This window comes from Enhydra lutris, unplaced genomic scaffold (assembly GCF_002288905.1).
Source record: "Enhydra lutris kenyoni isolate GAN:26980312 unplaced genomic scaffold, ASM228890v2 scaffoldscaffold13, whole genome shotgun sequence".
NCBI lineage: Eukaryota > Metazoa > Chordata > Mammalia > Carnivora > Mustelidae > Enhydra > Enhydra lutris.
The window spans coordinates 29,026,178-29,043,779 of NW_019154097.1; the positions used below are offsets into that span (position 1 = coordinate 29,026,178).

At 41.7% G+C, this 17,602-nt stretch overlaps 1 protein-coding gene across 1 annotated transcript in view; it reads right to left on the bottom strand.

Moving 5' to 3' along the window:
* Window positions 1–17,602, bottom strand: part of LOC111145755 (DENN domain containing 1A) — a 499,803-nt gene that overhangs the window by 251,196 nt on the left and 231,005 nt on the right. Inside the window, exons 6-8 of the mRNA XM_022500941.1 lie at window positions 15,049–15,118; window positions 9,641–9,721; window positions 4,656–4,709 (exon numbers count right to left, since the gene is read on the bottom strand). Coding sequence (XP_022356649.1) covers window positions 4,656–4,709; window positions 9,641–9,721; window positions 15,049–15,118 — 205 coding nt within the window. The remainder of the gene's footprint in view (window positions 1–4,655; window positions 4,710–9,640; window positions 9,722–15,048; window positions 15,119–17,602) is intronic.

The following is a 17,602-nucleotide window of genomic DNA, read 5'->3' on the forward strand; positions in this document are numbered from 1 at the left end:
CTCTTTCACTGCCTCCCTCTGTCAAATAAATAAATAAAATCTTAAAAAAAAAAAAAAGTTAAGATATAGCGATATGTGCATATTAGTTTAAAACATGGAAAGAAATACTTAACTGCTAAAATCTTGAAAGTAGCTGCCTCTGGGAGGTGGAAAGTAAGGAGAAGCTGAAATTTTCACCAATAATTATGTGGTACTATATGATTTTTTTTTTTTTAAAGATTTTTATTTATTTGTCAGAGAGAGTGAGCACAGGCAGACAGAGTGGCAGGCAGAGGCAGAGGGAGAAGCAGGCTCCCTGCTGAGCAAGGAGCCCGATGTAGGACTCGATCCCAGGATGCTGGGATCATGACCTGAGCCGGAGGCAGTCGCCTAACCAACTGAGCCACCCAGGCGTCCCCTATATGATTTTTTTAAAGCCATTAATATGTATTACTTTCATAAGAATAGTAATACCATTAAATTAAAAATCATTAAAAAGGGATGAAGTAAATCAGTATGGACAGGTTTTAGGATACATTTTAAAAAGTGAGTTGCAAAACAATAGGAACAGTATCACATTTACGTCTAAGGAAATGTCTACAACATACACAGGTACTCACACATATAATACTGTAAATACATAGAGAAAGGTCTAGAAGGACATGCAAACTGGAGGGAGAATGGGACCGGGGTGGGGAAGGGATGACAGTATTTCAGTTTTTTCTATACGTACTTGTTATTTAATGTTTTTTACAACCAAGATATTTTGTAATGAATTTTAATGACACCAGTAAACATCCATTATATGTTGTCATTTAAAAAGCACTGATAGTTGGGACGCCTGGGTGGCTCAGTTGGTTAAGCAGCTGCCTTCGGCTCAGGTCATGATCCCAGCATCCTGGGATCGAGTCCCACATCGGGCTCCTTGCTCATCAGGGAGCCTGCTTCTCCCTCTGCCTCTGCCTGCCATTCTGTCTGCCTGTGCTTGCTCTCTCTCCCTCCCTCTCTCTCTGACAAATAAATAAATAAAATCTTAAAAAAAAAAAAAAAAAGCACTGATAGAAAGGTATGTATGTACTTGGTATGATCTCCATTGTGTTTTTTAAGATGCAGTTTCTAAATTTTTTTTTTTTTTTTTTAATCAAAAGGACTCTTTTATCTCAAACAAAATATTACCAAGTTCCCAATTTAAGCGGACAGGAATGAACTGGCAATGAATAAAGCCAGAGCAGGGACCCCATGCTCTGGTCAGCCACCATCCGTCTCCCCCAGGCCGTCCAGGGTCCTACGGCAACCTCAAGGCTCTAGGCCACAGAGTGTAGAAACAACTATTATCATAAAGAAAAACTCGGAACGTGACTTTCTCTGACATACGGAATTATAAGTGATTTTTCTTTTGCTGTTGTTTAATACACACACACACATGCCTCTTTTACAATTTGGAACACTTTACATAATAATCTGTTCCTCAACATGCCTATATAACCACCCAAACCTCACATATTTGTAGCAGCAAGGTGTAGAGATGGTTAAAAAAGCTTCATTAATCTTTTCAAGTTATGGTTCTATATTTATATTCCCTATTTCTTAGGCTGACTTCAATCACTTATATTTTTCTGGAAAATTTTATCTTATCTCTATCAAGTTTATTGCATAATTTTAAGATTATTTTATTCTTTTCAAATATTCGGTTTTTTAAAAGTCTTATTTTTCAGTTCTACTTTAACAATATTTTCTAAGTAAAATTATAATTAAATGCTTCTAGTTTTGGCTTTTTGGTTGCTATTAATTTTCCAGGTTTTTTCTAAGATTGTATTTATTTATTTAGAGACACAGCGCACACAAGGGGGAAGGAAGAGACAGAAGGAGAGGGAAAGGGGAAATCCCAAGCAGACTCTGCACTGAGCTTAAAGCCTGATATGGGGCTCAATTCCATGACCCTGAGATCACGACCTGAGCCGAAATCGAATCAGATGCCTAACTGACTGAGTCACCCAGGGACCCCTCATTTTCCAGCTTCTTGAACTGAAAGTCAAGTTCATTATTTTCTCAGGTTCTTACTTATAATAAAAGCATTAGAAGCTATCAGTTTCCCCGAGTATAGTTTTGGCTCATCCCTTAGGTTTTTGTTGTTTAGTATTCTCATTGTCATTAATATCTAAATAATACACAATTTCAATGTTTTATCCCCTTTGGCCCCACCACTATTTCAAGTAGATGGATATTTTTAAAATTTTTATCATTAATTTCTAGTCTTATTTTGTTGCCATGAAGAGACTGGTCTGTCAGACTCTGAGTTTTTCTATTTTAAAATTTTCAGTGTGATCTGATACATACCCAATTTTTATGATTGTTCCATGGCATTTGAAAATAATCCTTCAACAAACAGCCTTTTGCTGTTTGTCCATGCTTTGCCCCTACTTCTACTCTCCCGGAGGATTTTTCTAATTCTTTTTGGGTTCCTCCATTATCTACTATTTATTGACTGTTAAGTATCAGTAACCATCTCTTTTAAGTTGTGGAAATCCCTCAAATTTTCTGGCTCATGGCAGCTCCTTCTGGAATTACACGGACATCCTTCTCCTTAATTTTATAGCTCTTTTGTCATTTCCAAGGAATACTTTGGAGATGAAGGGCAAATTAACGGGCTCAAAGTATAGCATAGTGTGTGAGAGCTCAGTCTCTAAAATCAGAAAGACCAGTATCTGAATTCTAATTCTATTACATCTTTGTGGTAGGACCTTGAATATGTTACTTGAATTCTCGGGGCCTGTTTCCAGATATAAAATAATAATTACAATAGTAACCACCTAAGCTTGTTAAAAGAGGCAAATGAGAAAATGCAGATACTCACTGAATTCATCATGTCACATAATAGCATTAGCTATTGTGGCTGAAATGGGAACTATGCTCCAAAGTTCTTATTACTTAATGTAAACAAAAAGGAAGCAGTGTTTTCCACCAGAGCCTGATCATAAAGATTATGGATATATCTTACAATCCCAACTAAGATAGTTATCAAGCAATAACTCTGTATTCTAACTTCATTAATAACACATGATTACTTGACATTCATAATTTGTCTGACTATAGACAAGTTATAAAAGCATTTCCTTTCTGTGAGTCTGTAATGGTTACAAAGAAATATACCACTTACTCCAGTACTTTAAAAAAATAATCAGGTATATACCCAAAAGAATTAAAAGCAGGGACTTGACCAGATGTTTGTGCACCAATTTTCATATCAACATTATTCACAACAGCCAAAGTGTAGAAACAACTCATGTGTCCATCAGTGGATAAACAAAATGGAGTACATTGTATGCACACAACAGAATATTACTTCATCTTAAAAAGGAAATTCTGACATGTGCTATAACATAGGATGAACAAAGGCATGATGCTAGATTAAATAAGCAAGACACAAAAGGACAAATATTGTATGGCTGTACTTATAGTAGGTACCTAATCAAATTCATAGAGAGAGACTCAGAAAGAATAGCGTTGTCAGGGGATGGGAGGAGGGGGCATACAGGGAGTTGTTTTTGTTTTTTTTTTAAAGATTTTATTTATTTATTTGACAGAGAGAAATCACAAGTAGGCAGAGAGGCAGACGGAGAGAGAGAGAGGAGGAAGCAGGCTCCCTGCTGAGCAGAGAGCCGATGCGGGGCTCGATCCCAGGACCCTGGGATCATGACCTGAGCTGAAGGCAGAGGCTTAACCCACTGAGCCACCCAGGCACCCCAGGGAGTTGTTTTTTAACAGGTACAGAGTTTCCGTTGGGAAAGATGAAGAAGTCCTGCAGATGAATGCTGATGATGACTGCACAACAACATGAATATATTTACACCAATGAAATGTGCATTTAAAGATGGTTAAAATGGTAAATTCGATGTTATATATATTTTGCCACAATTTTAAAAAAGTAAACAAGGGCTTCCATGGTGCTGAATTTAATGCTGAATTTAATTCTGCATGTCACTACTTATAATCTGAGTAAGACATCTTGAAAATATGTCTTAAGGCCAGATACACAATTCAGCTTGTTCAGAAGCCAAACCTTACCCTCTGCTCCCTCAGACTCATGCTCCTTACTCTTAAATCTTTGTGGGGGGTAGGGCGGTGCAGTCCTCACACTTATACCCCCAAATACTTTCTTTTACGCTCTTCAAAGTGGATGTAGAAATGTAGTGCAATTCCTTGGGTAAGTCTATCCCAATAAATCTTTATAGGGAAGTTCTTTACATAGAAACATTTTATTTACAAGAGCAAAAACTAAAAACCACCTAAATGCACAACAGTGAAGGGAGAGCTAAGTAAACTACATAGCAAACGTTATTATTACACAGCCAACAAACAGGGTTCTATGAATGAGATGGAAAAATGCATGTGTGATCAGTGATTTTAACTATGTAAAAAATACGTTTTAAAAAGACTAACATGAGACATCAACATGTTATTGGGTGATTACCTTTGAGAAGTACGAGTAATGATCCTTCTTTGTCTTTAGCGTTTCTCTGCTTTTCAAAGATTCTCTATTTGTTTTTGCTTTTGCAATGCATTATTTTTACTATGGGAAAATATATCCTTTTATTTTCTTTTAAAAGTAAATAAAGACAAAGAAGAATAAAAATTTAACCCCCCCACCCCCTCCACAGCCCCCAGCAAGTACTCACATTCTCGGGTATGCTGGGAAGTTCTCTAGTATCAGGCACAGTAAAATAAGAATGCTGGAAAAGAAAAGCAAATGCTATTTACTTTTGCAAAAATATGCAACAAGCTTGTTATTCAGAAATCAGGTAAATGATCTGAAGGTAGTTCCTCACTCAGATGAGGAAACAGAGTTTCACTCACAGGAAATGACTACAGAATATTTTCTTTGGCTAATGCTGGGTTACAGCCAGACACATTAAATCACCAGTTCGGTAGACGGAATTCTTTTCTATGAGAGATGAACTTCTTCGGGAGATATAAATGAACAGCTCAAAGAGGTTAAAGGCTAAATTCCCCTGCAATGTTTGCACACTTCTGAACACAGGAAAGCTGCAGGCTTCATAATTTATTGTTCAATGAGGCAAGTGGCCTCGAGGGACCAAGTATCACTAGGTTCGCTCGGCAGTGGTCTTACCAACCAAACCTGCCATTTCATTTTAGCATCTGAGATTATATCCATACAAGCTGCAGGCAACATCTGCCCCAAAGGCCCAGGTGATGCTAAGGACAGCTCCAGCTGAAGGATTGCTGCACCGAGACCATTACAGATGGTTAAGAGTGGAGAATTCGGTCCCCTAAGCATGCTCTGAAAAGAAGCCTCCTGACTTCCAACGTCATCTCCAGTGAAGAGAACAGGAGACTCAATGGAGCTGAAAACCTGACCTGTTCAAAGAACTTTCAAGGAGGCATCCCCATGTATGTAACGAGCATATGTCCCGGAGTTAAATGACAACAGGCTGGACTGATGACACCTCCTCCGAGCTACTAAAGACTCGGAGGACAATGGCAAGCGGTAGTGAAGAGTCTGGTGCTGGCCAATTAAAGATGGGATTGTGCAAAGGGCAGGAAAGGTCGCAGCAGAGAAGGTCAGCTTAGCTGTGGCCTAAGTTCAAACCTGGACCCCCAAGTGACATTTCAGGAAGTCCCTCCCCTCCATTCTTAGTTAATTGCAAAATAAGTAGGTCTCAAGAAGAATGAGTTGTATAGACTTCCTGAAATGGAAAGCTGGGGACACCTGCGGTAATGACAATAACAACGATAGTGTAAGCTACTTGCCTAATATTCAACAGATACCGCCCTGCTAATGGAAGGCTTTATGCCAGGCATCTGTATCAGTATTATCTTTAATTTCCCTAACAGATTTTAAGATACATATTATCTCCATATTACCAATGGGTAAATTAAGGCTTAAGGTGCTGAGGTCACAGGAACTGAAAGTGACAGGTGACAGGAACTGAAAGCAGGTTCTGCAGAACTACAGCTATGCTCTTCCCACTGTAACAGATTGCTATACCTATACTTTTTATGAACAAGTTATAGTTAAAGCCACGTCAACTGAAATAAACTAAAAAGTAAAAACAAAAAAAAAAATTATGAAAAGACCACTTTAAAAAAAAAACGACACAAAAAAACACAATCCTCTGCAAAGCATCATTCCAAAAAGTTGTGGGTCTATGCCCAATGTCACCCATGAAGTATTACAGCAGAGATTATGTGGCATGAAAACTGGTTAACAACTCATTCGATTCAACAATGACGATTAAAATAGCAAAAGTAAAACACAAGGTTAAATGTGATGCCATGAGATATCAACTGCTATATGAAATGGCTAGAAGGGAGTCCCAGGAAATGTTCAGTAATGGACATCCATGGGTGACAGAGTGACAATGTAATGGCTGGAACAGTGAGGAAGAAAACACAAGGACCACAGAGTCATCATTTCCTAGCTACATGATCTCAGGGAACCTCACTTAACAGCTCAGAGGCTCAGTTTTTGAACTTGTAAATGGGAATCATAAATATCTACCTCAAAACTGTTATGAAGAATAAATGTTACATACGTGAAGTGCCTAACATGCACTTTTAATAGAATCTTTTAATTGAAAATTAAATCTTTTAATAGAAAATTATTTTTTATAATAGAAAATTATTATTATTTTAATAATCTTTTAATAGAAAATCTTTTAATAGAAAGTTATTATTATTGTTTGGCTCCTAGTTTACACATTTCCGTTTTCTCAATCACCTACATCAGACATACAGACATATTCTGTTCTGAAGACACGAAGTCAAGGACTGCCATTTTTCCACATTTCAGGCTTTACAAACTAGATGAGACTCAGCCTTCAAAATCAGAAATGCAACATGGAGAGAATTCCTCTTAAATTGGAAAGAAACAAATATCTGTCTTTACAGATGCAATGGGTTGTAAATAGTGAGGCATCACAATTCCAAAACCAAGTCGTCCCCAGGCTGTCCTTTGAGATTCTGTCTTGCTCCATCACCCATGAAATGCTGGGACCAGAGGAGGTCAGAAACATTCCTAGGAACCACTGGCACGAAACAGCTGCACCTCCTCCCCCCAACAGTTTCTCCTCCTGCCCCTGGGATGGCTTGTCCTTGAGGCCTGGCAGCCACTCAGGGGAAGGAGTGGCCCTTCCTCCCCAGCAGCTGGTGACCCAGCCAGGCTACTCCACAGCTACCTGTCGGATGTCATTACAGACTGAAGCAGAGAGATCAAGCTGATTTAGGAAAAGGGACAGAGACAAAGGCAAGGTTGTTTAGTTATCTGGCAATGACCCGGGCAGGGTCATTTCTTCATCTTTCCTAGGCAGTCTTCCCTATGAGCAGTTCTCCAACAAGAATCTTTTCTGACCTAGGCTCTATTGAAATGAGCAAAAACCTCTACCAGTTCCTTCTTTGCCCCCTTTCTTTCAACACTCATGGCTTAGCAGAAAGAACACAGGCTGGGAAGTTAGCCCTGGGTTTGAAAACCCCAAACTTCTCACTTATTGGCCATATAGCCTTGGGTGAGCAAGTACCTTTTCCTCTCTAAGCCTCATCTGTAAGATGAGAACACTACATCTGTTTTGTAGAGTTCTTTTGAGCATTAGGGATGCATACTTGGCAGAAATTAAGAACTTAATAAATAGAAGATCTATTATTAGTTATTAGTAGTAATACTGCTTTCAATTTGCTCATCATAAAAAAAAAAAACCCTATAAGATATGTTCATTTTTTATGTGGCTAAATACCAAGATACTAACCACAAAATATCAACACTGTACCTGGTTCTAGTGAAGATGAAAGACAAAACTTGCTACTTTAAAAATCTATCTATCCATCTATCCTTCCATCTATCTATCTAACCAACCAACCATCTATCTATCTATTTATCTATCTATCAAAAAACAGACTGCCACATTCAACACCTCATTTGGATGTGTCTAGAGTCTTGGAAGCTTGACTGCCCTACATTCTCCTACGACTAGACCTTGAGAGCTTGTCTGCAGGTTCTAGCTGGGGAGCACAGCTACTCACATACCCTTGACTGAAAAACAGTCCTCCTCTGTCAGAGAAGGTTGTCCTCTTTGACTGAGCACATAGCTTTAGGAGGGACGGACATGGAGTGGTGAGGGAGGAAGGGGACACCTGCCTAGGGAGCCAGATCAGCCAAAACAACAGGGTGACAGATGTCACAGACTGCCCTCACATCCAATAAAACTTTTTAAACATTCAGGGAGAGCCTGGCTGGCTCAGTGGGTTAAGCATCTGACTCTTGGTCTCAGGGTCTTGAGACCAAGCCCACACTGGGCTCCATGCTGACTATGGAGTCTGCTTGAGATTCTCTCTCTCTGTCCCCACCCCTTGCCCTCCCTACACCCTGCACTTGTGCAGTCTCTCTCTCAAAAGAAATAAAATCTTTTTTATTTTTTAAGATTGTATTTATTTGATAGAGAGCGATCACAAGCAGGCAGAGAGGCAGGCAGAAAGAGAGAGAGAGAGAGAGAGGGAAGCAGGTTCCCTGCTGAGCAGAGAGCCAGATGCGGGACCCTGAGATCATGACCTGAGCCAAAGGCAGAGGCTTAACCCACTGAGCCACCCAGGCACCCAAAAAAAATAAAATCTTAAAAAAAAAAAAAAAAAAAAAGGCAACTTTTAAAACATTCAGATCCCACAACATGGGGAAAACAGCCCCTGGTAATCAATTAAGAGCTGGCCTAAGGGTATCCACCTGAGAATTCTGATGAAGGTGGTGACAAGGGCTTGACCTAGAGAATTAGAGAATTCCAGTAACCCAAAATATGAAAAAGATCTCCTACAACTCTTTTGATGCCTTATCCCATCAATAAGGAACTCAAGGTCCACAGGGTTAAAGGTTTTAATAAAGATCACTCAGGTCACTGACAAAACTACAGCCAGGACTGAAGCTTCACAGTCACAGGATTTTCCACCCAGCATACTACATATCACATGGCATGTATGTTTAAAGAAACAATTATTACTACAGACCTATACTACAGATCCTATTACTACGGATCTATGCTAGGCTCTCTCCATCCCTGTCCTTGAGGGATGTACAGCCCAGTGGCCAAGACAGGAAAAGAGATGTGGTATGACTAAGCACTGCAAAGTGTACAAGATGCTTGGGGCAAAGAAGAAAACCTTGACTAAGCCTTGGGGAAGGGGTTAAGGGGAGGATTTCTCTGGAAATAAATCCAAGGTGAGTTCTGAAGGATGAATGTAGACCAGCTTGGTAAAGAGGAGAGAGGTGGTGCTGAAGGTTCAGGGGTGACAGGATGGGCAAAGAGGCACGCACAGCAGTGCTAGGGGGTAAAACATGAGGCAGGGAGCCCAGAATGGGGGCTGATGAGGCAGGTAGGGGCCATTCCAAGCCAAGCATCTGCCATCTAGGAGATGCTTGTGATGGGATGACAACCAGGAAGAAGGGAGCCTGGGGACGTTTGGGACCCATTCCTTACAGAATCCCAGAGAAAGGAAGAAATTGAACTCCTTGGCCTGTCTCGAGTCCAGAGGTTTCAGAGTATTCAAAGGGAGGGCTGGGGAAGGTGCAGACAACAAAAGACAATCTTGTTCAGCTAAATCTGCCTCCCTGCTAATAATGAAATGGTTTCTTGGCGATCGCTAATTTTCTGCCCCCACTTACCACGCTGAGATGAACAGACACTCCTGGGTCGGGAATGGGAAGTTTGTGCAGAGTTTCAAGAAGCTCATTCCACTGATTCTCCTGAAAGAAATAAAAGGCCTAAGTAACAAAAGCAAGGCTGAGCCCTTCGTCAGAGGCCTGCAGGGAGGTCTGGGCACACGGTAAGCTGGAGGCCCCCATGACTGAGGGGGCTGGGGAGGTGCTGGCCCCCGTACAGAAATAGGCTTGATATTCAAGCAGGGTTGGACAAAAGACACTGCTTATGGCTCAATATAAGAGCCAAATAGATCCTCCCACACCAAGTCTGACATTTTCTACGGAGTGAGACACCTACCATGACCGCCTTTTATGGATCATATACCATAAGCTCTCAGCAAACCTATCCTCTCAACTCCATAGCAACAACTTTTAAATGCAAACAGTCCTAGCTCACAGGGCGGGGGCGGTTGGGAGAAATAAGGATGACACTATAGATCCTGTCTTCATCATCATTACCCTCAATTAATTTTATTGAGTGTTCACTGGATACACACAGCAGCATCCAATTATGGAAAGTTAAAATGAACTACACACAACAGTATGCAATACAGTATGGTGGCTGTGCATTTTAATTAGTGAAATGGAGACACAGAATGAAATAATACAAAGCAGTACAAATTATTATATTGAAAACAGATTCACTTTTAAAATGCTCAAAAGAACGCTGCTTACAGAATTATGCAAAAGCCATTTCTCCCACCCTGTGGAATTGTCTGTGCTAACAGAACAGTACTGAGCTTCCGTGTGTTTCCATTTGTTAACTGTTTGATCCTCACAACTACCCCACTTCACAGATTGAAAACTGAGGCTCCAAAGGGTGAAACAACTTGGCTCAGATCAGCCAGTTAGTAAGTTGCACAGCCAGAAGCTACATGCGGGTTCGCTGTGTTCAAGCCCAGAGAACTCTCCACTGCTCCACAACAGTCCCGGGCAGTGGATTTAAAGGAAAGGCAAAAAGAGAATGAGCCCAGATTAAAAACCTGCTTCAGTCTGAACTCTCATCATTCGATCTTCTCACAGGGAAATGAACGTGTATGCATGTGCACACATTTAATTTTGCTACACAATTACAGGATAGCAATTCTGTATTTCCTGAACTACTTAAAAGTGAGTTGCTGACATTACGTTCCATCATCCATAAATACAAAGGACGTTCTCCAGTACAACCCACAACTAATCATCAAAAAATCTGGAAATTTTGCTACACAATTACAGGACAGCAATTCTGTATTTCCCGAACTACTTAAAAGTGAGTTGCTGACATTACATTCCATCATCCATAAATACAAAGGATGTTCTCCAGTACAACCCACAACTAATCATCAAAAAATCTGGAAATTAACATTGATAGAACATTACCATCAAATCCTCAGATCCCTTTAAGTTTTATCCACTGTGCCCATAATGTCCTTGGAGAGCAAAACCATCCAGCTCAGAAGCGCATGTTGCCTTTAGTTACGATTCTCTGGTCTTCATCAGTCTGGAAAAGGTCCAGAGTCTTTCCCAGATTTGTAGGCACTTGACAGTGAGACCAGCCATTTTGTTGAATAATTCCCAATTGTCTGATGTTTTCTATTGATTCAGACTTCAATTCTTTCCATTACTCGTGATGTTCACTTTGATTATTTGATTAATTCTTCTGAAGTTTCTACTGGGAAGGTACTCATTCTCCCTTTGTGTTTAGCAAGCATTTTGTGGAGTGACACTTTATGTAAACATCCCCTTCCTCATCAAAACTTTTAACTTATTTATTTATTTATATTGGTAAGCACATATGGTTTCCTGTTTTATTCAATGACTATAAATCTTTGCTATCATTAGTTGTTTTAATGCTCAAATTGTCCCAGTCTGGACCAGTGGGAACCCCTTATCCATTTCAAGCTCACTTCTATGTCTTTCTGACGTGTCCCCAACATGCTTTGAGCACTTCCTCTGAGCATTTTTTGGCACAAAAAGATATTGCAGGCTCATTTTATACTTTCCCTGCGATGGCCCTAGAATTAGACATTTCTTCAGAGAGCCCTGGTTCCTTTTAGTGGAGAATGTTATTTAGAAACCACAATGTGCGTACTAGGTGCATTCATTGCTACATGGGTATGGCTAACCCCAGACTCTTTTAGTGGTTAGAACCAGAAAACATACTATGCACACAGAGACCCACAATATATGCATTTTTATTGATGTCTATATCACATATTTGGAAAGTCACCAGGTCATACTGATGGCTCTAATTCCAATCCAATATAGGAATCCTTCTAGTTCCTACCTTTTCATATTTGTAACTAAATTCTATAGAAATGACAATCAATCCTATTATCTTAATATATTTACTTACTTGTATGTAACCAATCTTTTATTGGTTACATACCAATAGGGCCCCTATCCACTCAGGGGCCCTCCTTGCCCTGCCTGAGAATAGATATCCAATGCCAGGCTGCTACAGTCCACTCCTCTCCAACAAGAATGCCCTTTCCACCCTAGGCTCCAACACCCCAGTGCTGGACCACTGCTGCCCCCTCTCCCTTGTGGATCCTTCTAGATCCTCCTAGGGTTCAGATATCTGCTGCCAAGCCACTGCCACTACTACTGCATGCACATGAACGACCACTTCGTCCCCTCGAGCTCTGACACCCTCAGCCAGGCTGCTCTCCAGCTCGGATGTCCTCTTCAACCCCTGCCAACTCTTTCACAGGGATGCCCTCAATGCCCGATCCAGGGTCTGATAACCGTGGTAGATCAATGACCCAAACAGACACCCCCATCATGTGTCTTAGGCTCCAACACTCCACTCTGAGCTGTCATGGTCACTATCCACCCCCAAGCCCCCCAGTTGAAGCCTACCATGCCCAAAGACTTTTGGACTTGGGGAGGGGATTCTGTTTAATAAAAGCTCTTATATAAACAACAAAAAAATAAAAACAGAGCTTTCATTATTCTAATGTGATGACCCACACCTTGCCAACAAGTAAGCCAATTGTAGACAGATTTCCTATCATCAGTGTCATGATTCCTTTAACCAGAAAAAAAATTTAATAGAAAGAGTACTGGGGACAGTGGAAACAGACTCCACTAAAACACATCACTGATCGCAACTCAACACTTCAAGAGGCAGGGTCCTTCCTGGGGCAATGGCCCAGAGGACTGGTACACCAATTTTCCAGGGTAATAATTCTATCTCCCCTATGCGTTGGTTGTACAAACCCAACCTTTTCTATACCACAAGACAAGTGTTTAAAAGTCTAATGTGTTTTGACTGGAGCATTAATATGAAAGAAAAAAAATATGTGAGTCAATCTCCAATTCCAAGACTGTTAAGAGCCTACATGTGATACAATTCTATTTACTAAAGATATCTTTCAAATTTGAGTGAAAACCTGAATGTTTGACTAAAGTGAATTGTGAACATCAATCGATGAACAGACCCAAGGTAGCCTCTGAATTCATTCATCAAAGAATAAATCAGTTCAAAGAATAAATCACCTCCTTCATGACACAATTCCCCCATATCTAAGCATCCTTTCAGAGTGAGTGTAGTGACCTAAGGAGCCATTTCTATTAGTTATTCCTTCCATTTACTGTGGCCTCTGGAATACACTGCTAGTGAGTAAATCTTACTTGAAGGAAAGATGTCTCCATTATACACACATTTTCCACTTTTTCTCCAAAGCAGCATTTCCTTAAGTATGTTCTAGGAAACATTAGTTTCTCAAATATGAATATTTGTCGTGGAATAAAAAGGGCTTGGGACCAAATAAGATGGTAAGCACTGAGTAACACACATTTCTCCACAGCAGGACCTTCTCAGCACCACCAGGAAAAGAATCTTAAGGAGACAAAAACGAAACACAGCTTTTCCTCTCTCCAAACCCAAGATTACTGAATTATACCCCCCCTTTTTTTTAATGGACCTAATGTTCTGTAGAAAGTATGAGGAGAAAAAAACCTCTGTAACATTTAATAATAACGTATCATCAATTAAAGATCTTAGGCGATTTACAAAAAGGAAAATTTAATAAGTTAGATATAGGGACAAATATTCAACTCATTAGCAATCAGAGAAATGTAATTAAAACAATGAGACTATTCACTTGTCAAATAAACAACAGATTCAACAAATGATACTGGTGAGAGCATGGTCAGCCAAGCGCTCCCGTACATTCCTAGGGAAGGGCATCTTTTAAGAAAACAGTACAATTCTTTTGGAAAAGTTTGGCAAATTCTTTTAAATGTTTATGTCCATTGCCCTAAAAAATGGCCCCTCTGAGATTTTCCTCTTAAGGAAATAATCCAAAATGAAGAAAATGCTTTATGTTCAATGATGCTAATAGCTACATTTAAACAGTGCCCTCTCCCCCGCAAAAATCCCCCCCCTCCAAAAAAAAAAAAAAAACCCCACCAGGCGTTCCTGGGTGGCACAGTCGGTTAAGTGCCCGACTCTTAATTTCAGCTTGGGTCATGGTCTCCGGGCTGTGAGACTAAGCCTTGCATCTGGGTTGGGCTCCACACTTGGTGGGGAGTCTGCTTCTCTCCCCTTCTCTTTCCCTCTGCCCCTCCCCCCTCTGTGCATGCATGTGTGTGCACGTGCTCTCTAAAATAAATAAATACACCTTTAAAAAAAAAAAAACAAAAACTTCCAACAACAGGGAAATGTTTCTAAGATCCATAATAAAACGCTACGCACCCATGAAAAATATTCAGTCTTTTTACTAGTCTGGGGAAATGCTTCTGTTACCACAGCACATGAAAAATCTGAGCTATGAAAGTCTAAATACAGTTCCAGTTGACTTCTGACATCCACGGGAGACACTTCAACATATCATTTCTTCCAAAAGTACAGTAAAGTAGAGCTAACTTTTTAAGTAATTTTCCAGACCCTTAAAAAAATTACCGGAAGTGCACAACAAAGCCTTACTGGAAGGGGAACTCGGCCCAGGTGGCCAGGTCTCTTGCCAGTTAAGTGTTTTACACACAAATCGAGCTTTGCAGCATGACGTGAGCGGTTCAATTTTGTGCCTCAGCAAAATTATAATTTAATAAATGTCACGAACTTCCAGGGCTGCTTGGGAATATCAGCTATCAGATATCAGAAGATTAACTCCGAATGCTAAGGGTCCAGTTATTATTCCTTTAACTCAAAAAGTAAAGGAAGAAAACACACCAAAATACTAGCGATTGTTATTTTCAGGAAGGAAGGGGGGAACACATGAGGAGTGATTTTTCTCTTCTTTCCTATTTCCAAATTCCCCAGACTTTCTATAATGGGCATGCACTACTTTTTTGGTAAACCTTCTGGTGAAATAGAAGGCACGTATTATTTTAATAATGAAAGTTGAAGTTACTTGCTAAAAAGAAAAATACAAGGTAAATACCTGGCCTTTTGTTGTATAGTCCGCCAAGATGTTAAGCAGCTTATAAAATACTTCAAACCAGGGAAGATAGCTGGGGAAAGAAGAGGAGAAACATGAAATATTAGTACGCAGGTCAAAAACTTTAACCAGGAGCTGATTCAAGACTGGTACATTTCAGTTTTTCCTCTACATCCTAAAGAGTCTTCCTGTTATAGGCTGCTGAAAACACAGACTGGTAGAATGCTAATTATTTCTGGGATTTTAAAAAATTGCCTGTGTAAGGTAGAGGATTGAATGTCCATTATAAATTATTCCCATGCCTCAGAGCTAGAACAGGTTCATAGAGAAGAAATTCAAAGCAGACTCTGCAATCAGGAACCATCTCTGCATAGCCCTCCAGGCCTCTCCCACCACACCCACCCTTTCCAGGAAGCTTCTGTGCAAATTCCGCATGACTGGACACACACAGCCACACACTCACACATACAACACTTCCCCGGCTGCTGCCTGCAAGGTGTCCCAAAGGCCCCATGAGCCTGAAACCAATCATACTGCAGCATCAAACTTCCTATCCGTACCGCAACCCCTCTAGACTTACTGCGAGACAAGCTCTCTCTGTCCCCACTGCCCCCTACTGGGTCCTGACCATGGTGCCCCTTCACTCTGAGGACAGTCTGGTCCTGACCTCACTCTACCCTCCATGCGTCTTCAAGAATATTCTTTCTGAAATGCACATCTAAGTGGCCCACGGATCCAGTTCCTGCAGTGGTGCCATCACCAGTGGACTCTGAAGACGGCGGTGGAGGCTCTTCATTGTCAATCCCTGACTGGCTGCCGGCTCTACTTCCCCACGTGCACTCTCCTCTCAGGGCAGCCTCCTTCCGAGAATCGCCAGGCATCCTCAAGCCTGCCTGAGCGTGCATACACTCGGCCCTTTTCTCCCTCTGACCCTCATGGTCCAGGCGAGCTGATTTCCACGCATCCTCCTAACAGTCCCCCGCATGCTCCCCATCCCCGCCCCTCACGCCCTAATTCCCTCTTCTCTGTGCTGCCCTGATCACATGCATACTCCCGTTATAACATTCCACACACCACGTGGCACTCAATGGTGTGTCCGTTCTGCTAACAGACTGTGCACAGAGAAGGAAGGATCTCATCTTTCTTCACTCTGTCTTCCCGGGGCCAAGCAAGGAGCCCAGCACACCACTGGTGCTCAGCGTTGACTGAGCAAACACAACTCAACAAAGGCTGAGAGCAAAGGCATGTTAAGGTTACAGAATTGTTGTTGAACTATCTCCCACCCCCAACCCCCACCGTCCAGAAGTTCTGTCACTTAATTTAAATGGCTTTTTTCTCCAGTAAGAAACTTTTCCAAAGTGACAAGTGGTCAGGCGAGGAGGCTGTCGCACCAAGCCCCTGCTGTCCCGCTCGCATCTGCCCTGCTGCGCTCACAGGGTCCGCTCCTGGGAGAGCTGGACGGGCAGCGGAGCGCTGATCCCACCGGGCGGGGGGAGCTCAGCACCCGGCCCTGACTCCCAGCTGTACTGCCGAGGGTAATAGATGAAGTGAGAGGCAATCCAGAGGACAGATAAAGTGCACAGTTCTCCATCAGGAACGTCCGTCTGAAGCCAGCACATGCTACTGTAAAATTTAAGTAGCTTATCAAAATATACTGATAAGCAACTTAACTTTTCACTTCTATGACAGTATTATCACTTATGTTAATATGTTTCAATCAGCCCTGGCAGCTGCATATTGACTATTACACAGAAAATGCCTGCTGCCACTTTCCACAGCATTTACTTTGGCAGAGCAATGTAAACATTCAAGAGGGATTAGGGAGGAGATAAGTTTCTCCCTTCCTATTCTGTTAAATAAACCTCAGCTGAGTTAAAAGCCATTATAGTGGGAACAATAAATCCCCTCAGACGAAAACTCTTGCCCAGATTAGAGGACTCTTAGTAAACAAATTCAACCAAGGATTACAAATCCCTCCCCCTCCCAAAACCCGAAAGAGAAAATACCACTAGTTAAATCCGGCAACTCAAAGTCAGGAAGGGGGCGGGGTGGTGGTGGGGGGAGACAGGGAAGGGGAGCGGGTGCAAGATGAGAAAATATTTTCTTGTAAGGAAATCCCGGCCTGAAGGAAATGAGAGAAAAGCTGAAGTCATTTCAGGAATCCTAGATGAGGCGATGTGGGGCAGGCCGGATTCTCTGGTAATTCGGGACTGTGGGATACACGGATGTCGTTTCTGCCACGAGGTCCAACTAGCCCACCAGCTTGGGCCCTAAGCCCAAGCCTCCCGTGTCCTCCGCAGCCAGGGGGCAGAGGGAAGGTGGCCTGGTAGGGCCACCCAGCTCACGGCAGAGCGCCCAGCTTCTCACACGCGGCCTCACCCTCACCAAATCGATTCTTTTTGGCTCCACGAAGCAGAACCCTCAGCCATGGGAGGTTTCGCAGTTACCCTGGAGATCAGCCATTCCTTTCTCCCTGTGGCCTGACCAGACGCAACTGTTCCCCACATGTTGTCCCCTGTGCACTGACAGATGAATATCCAGGGATGGCAGCGTTAAG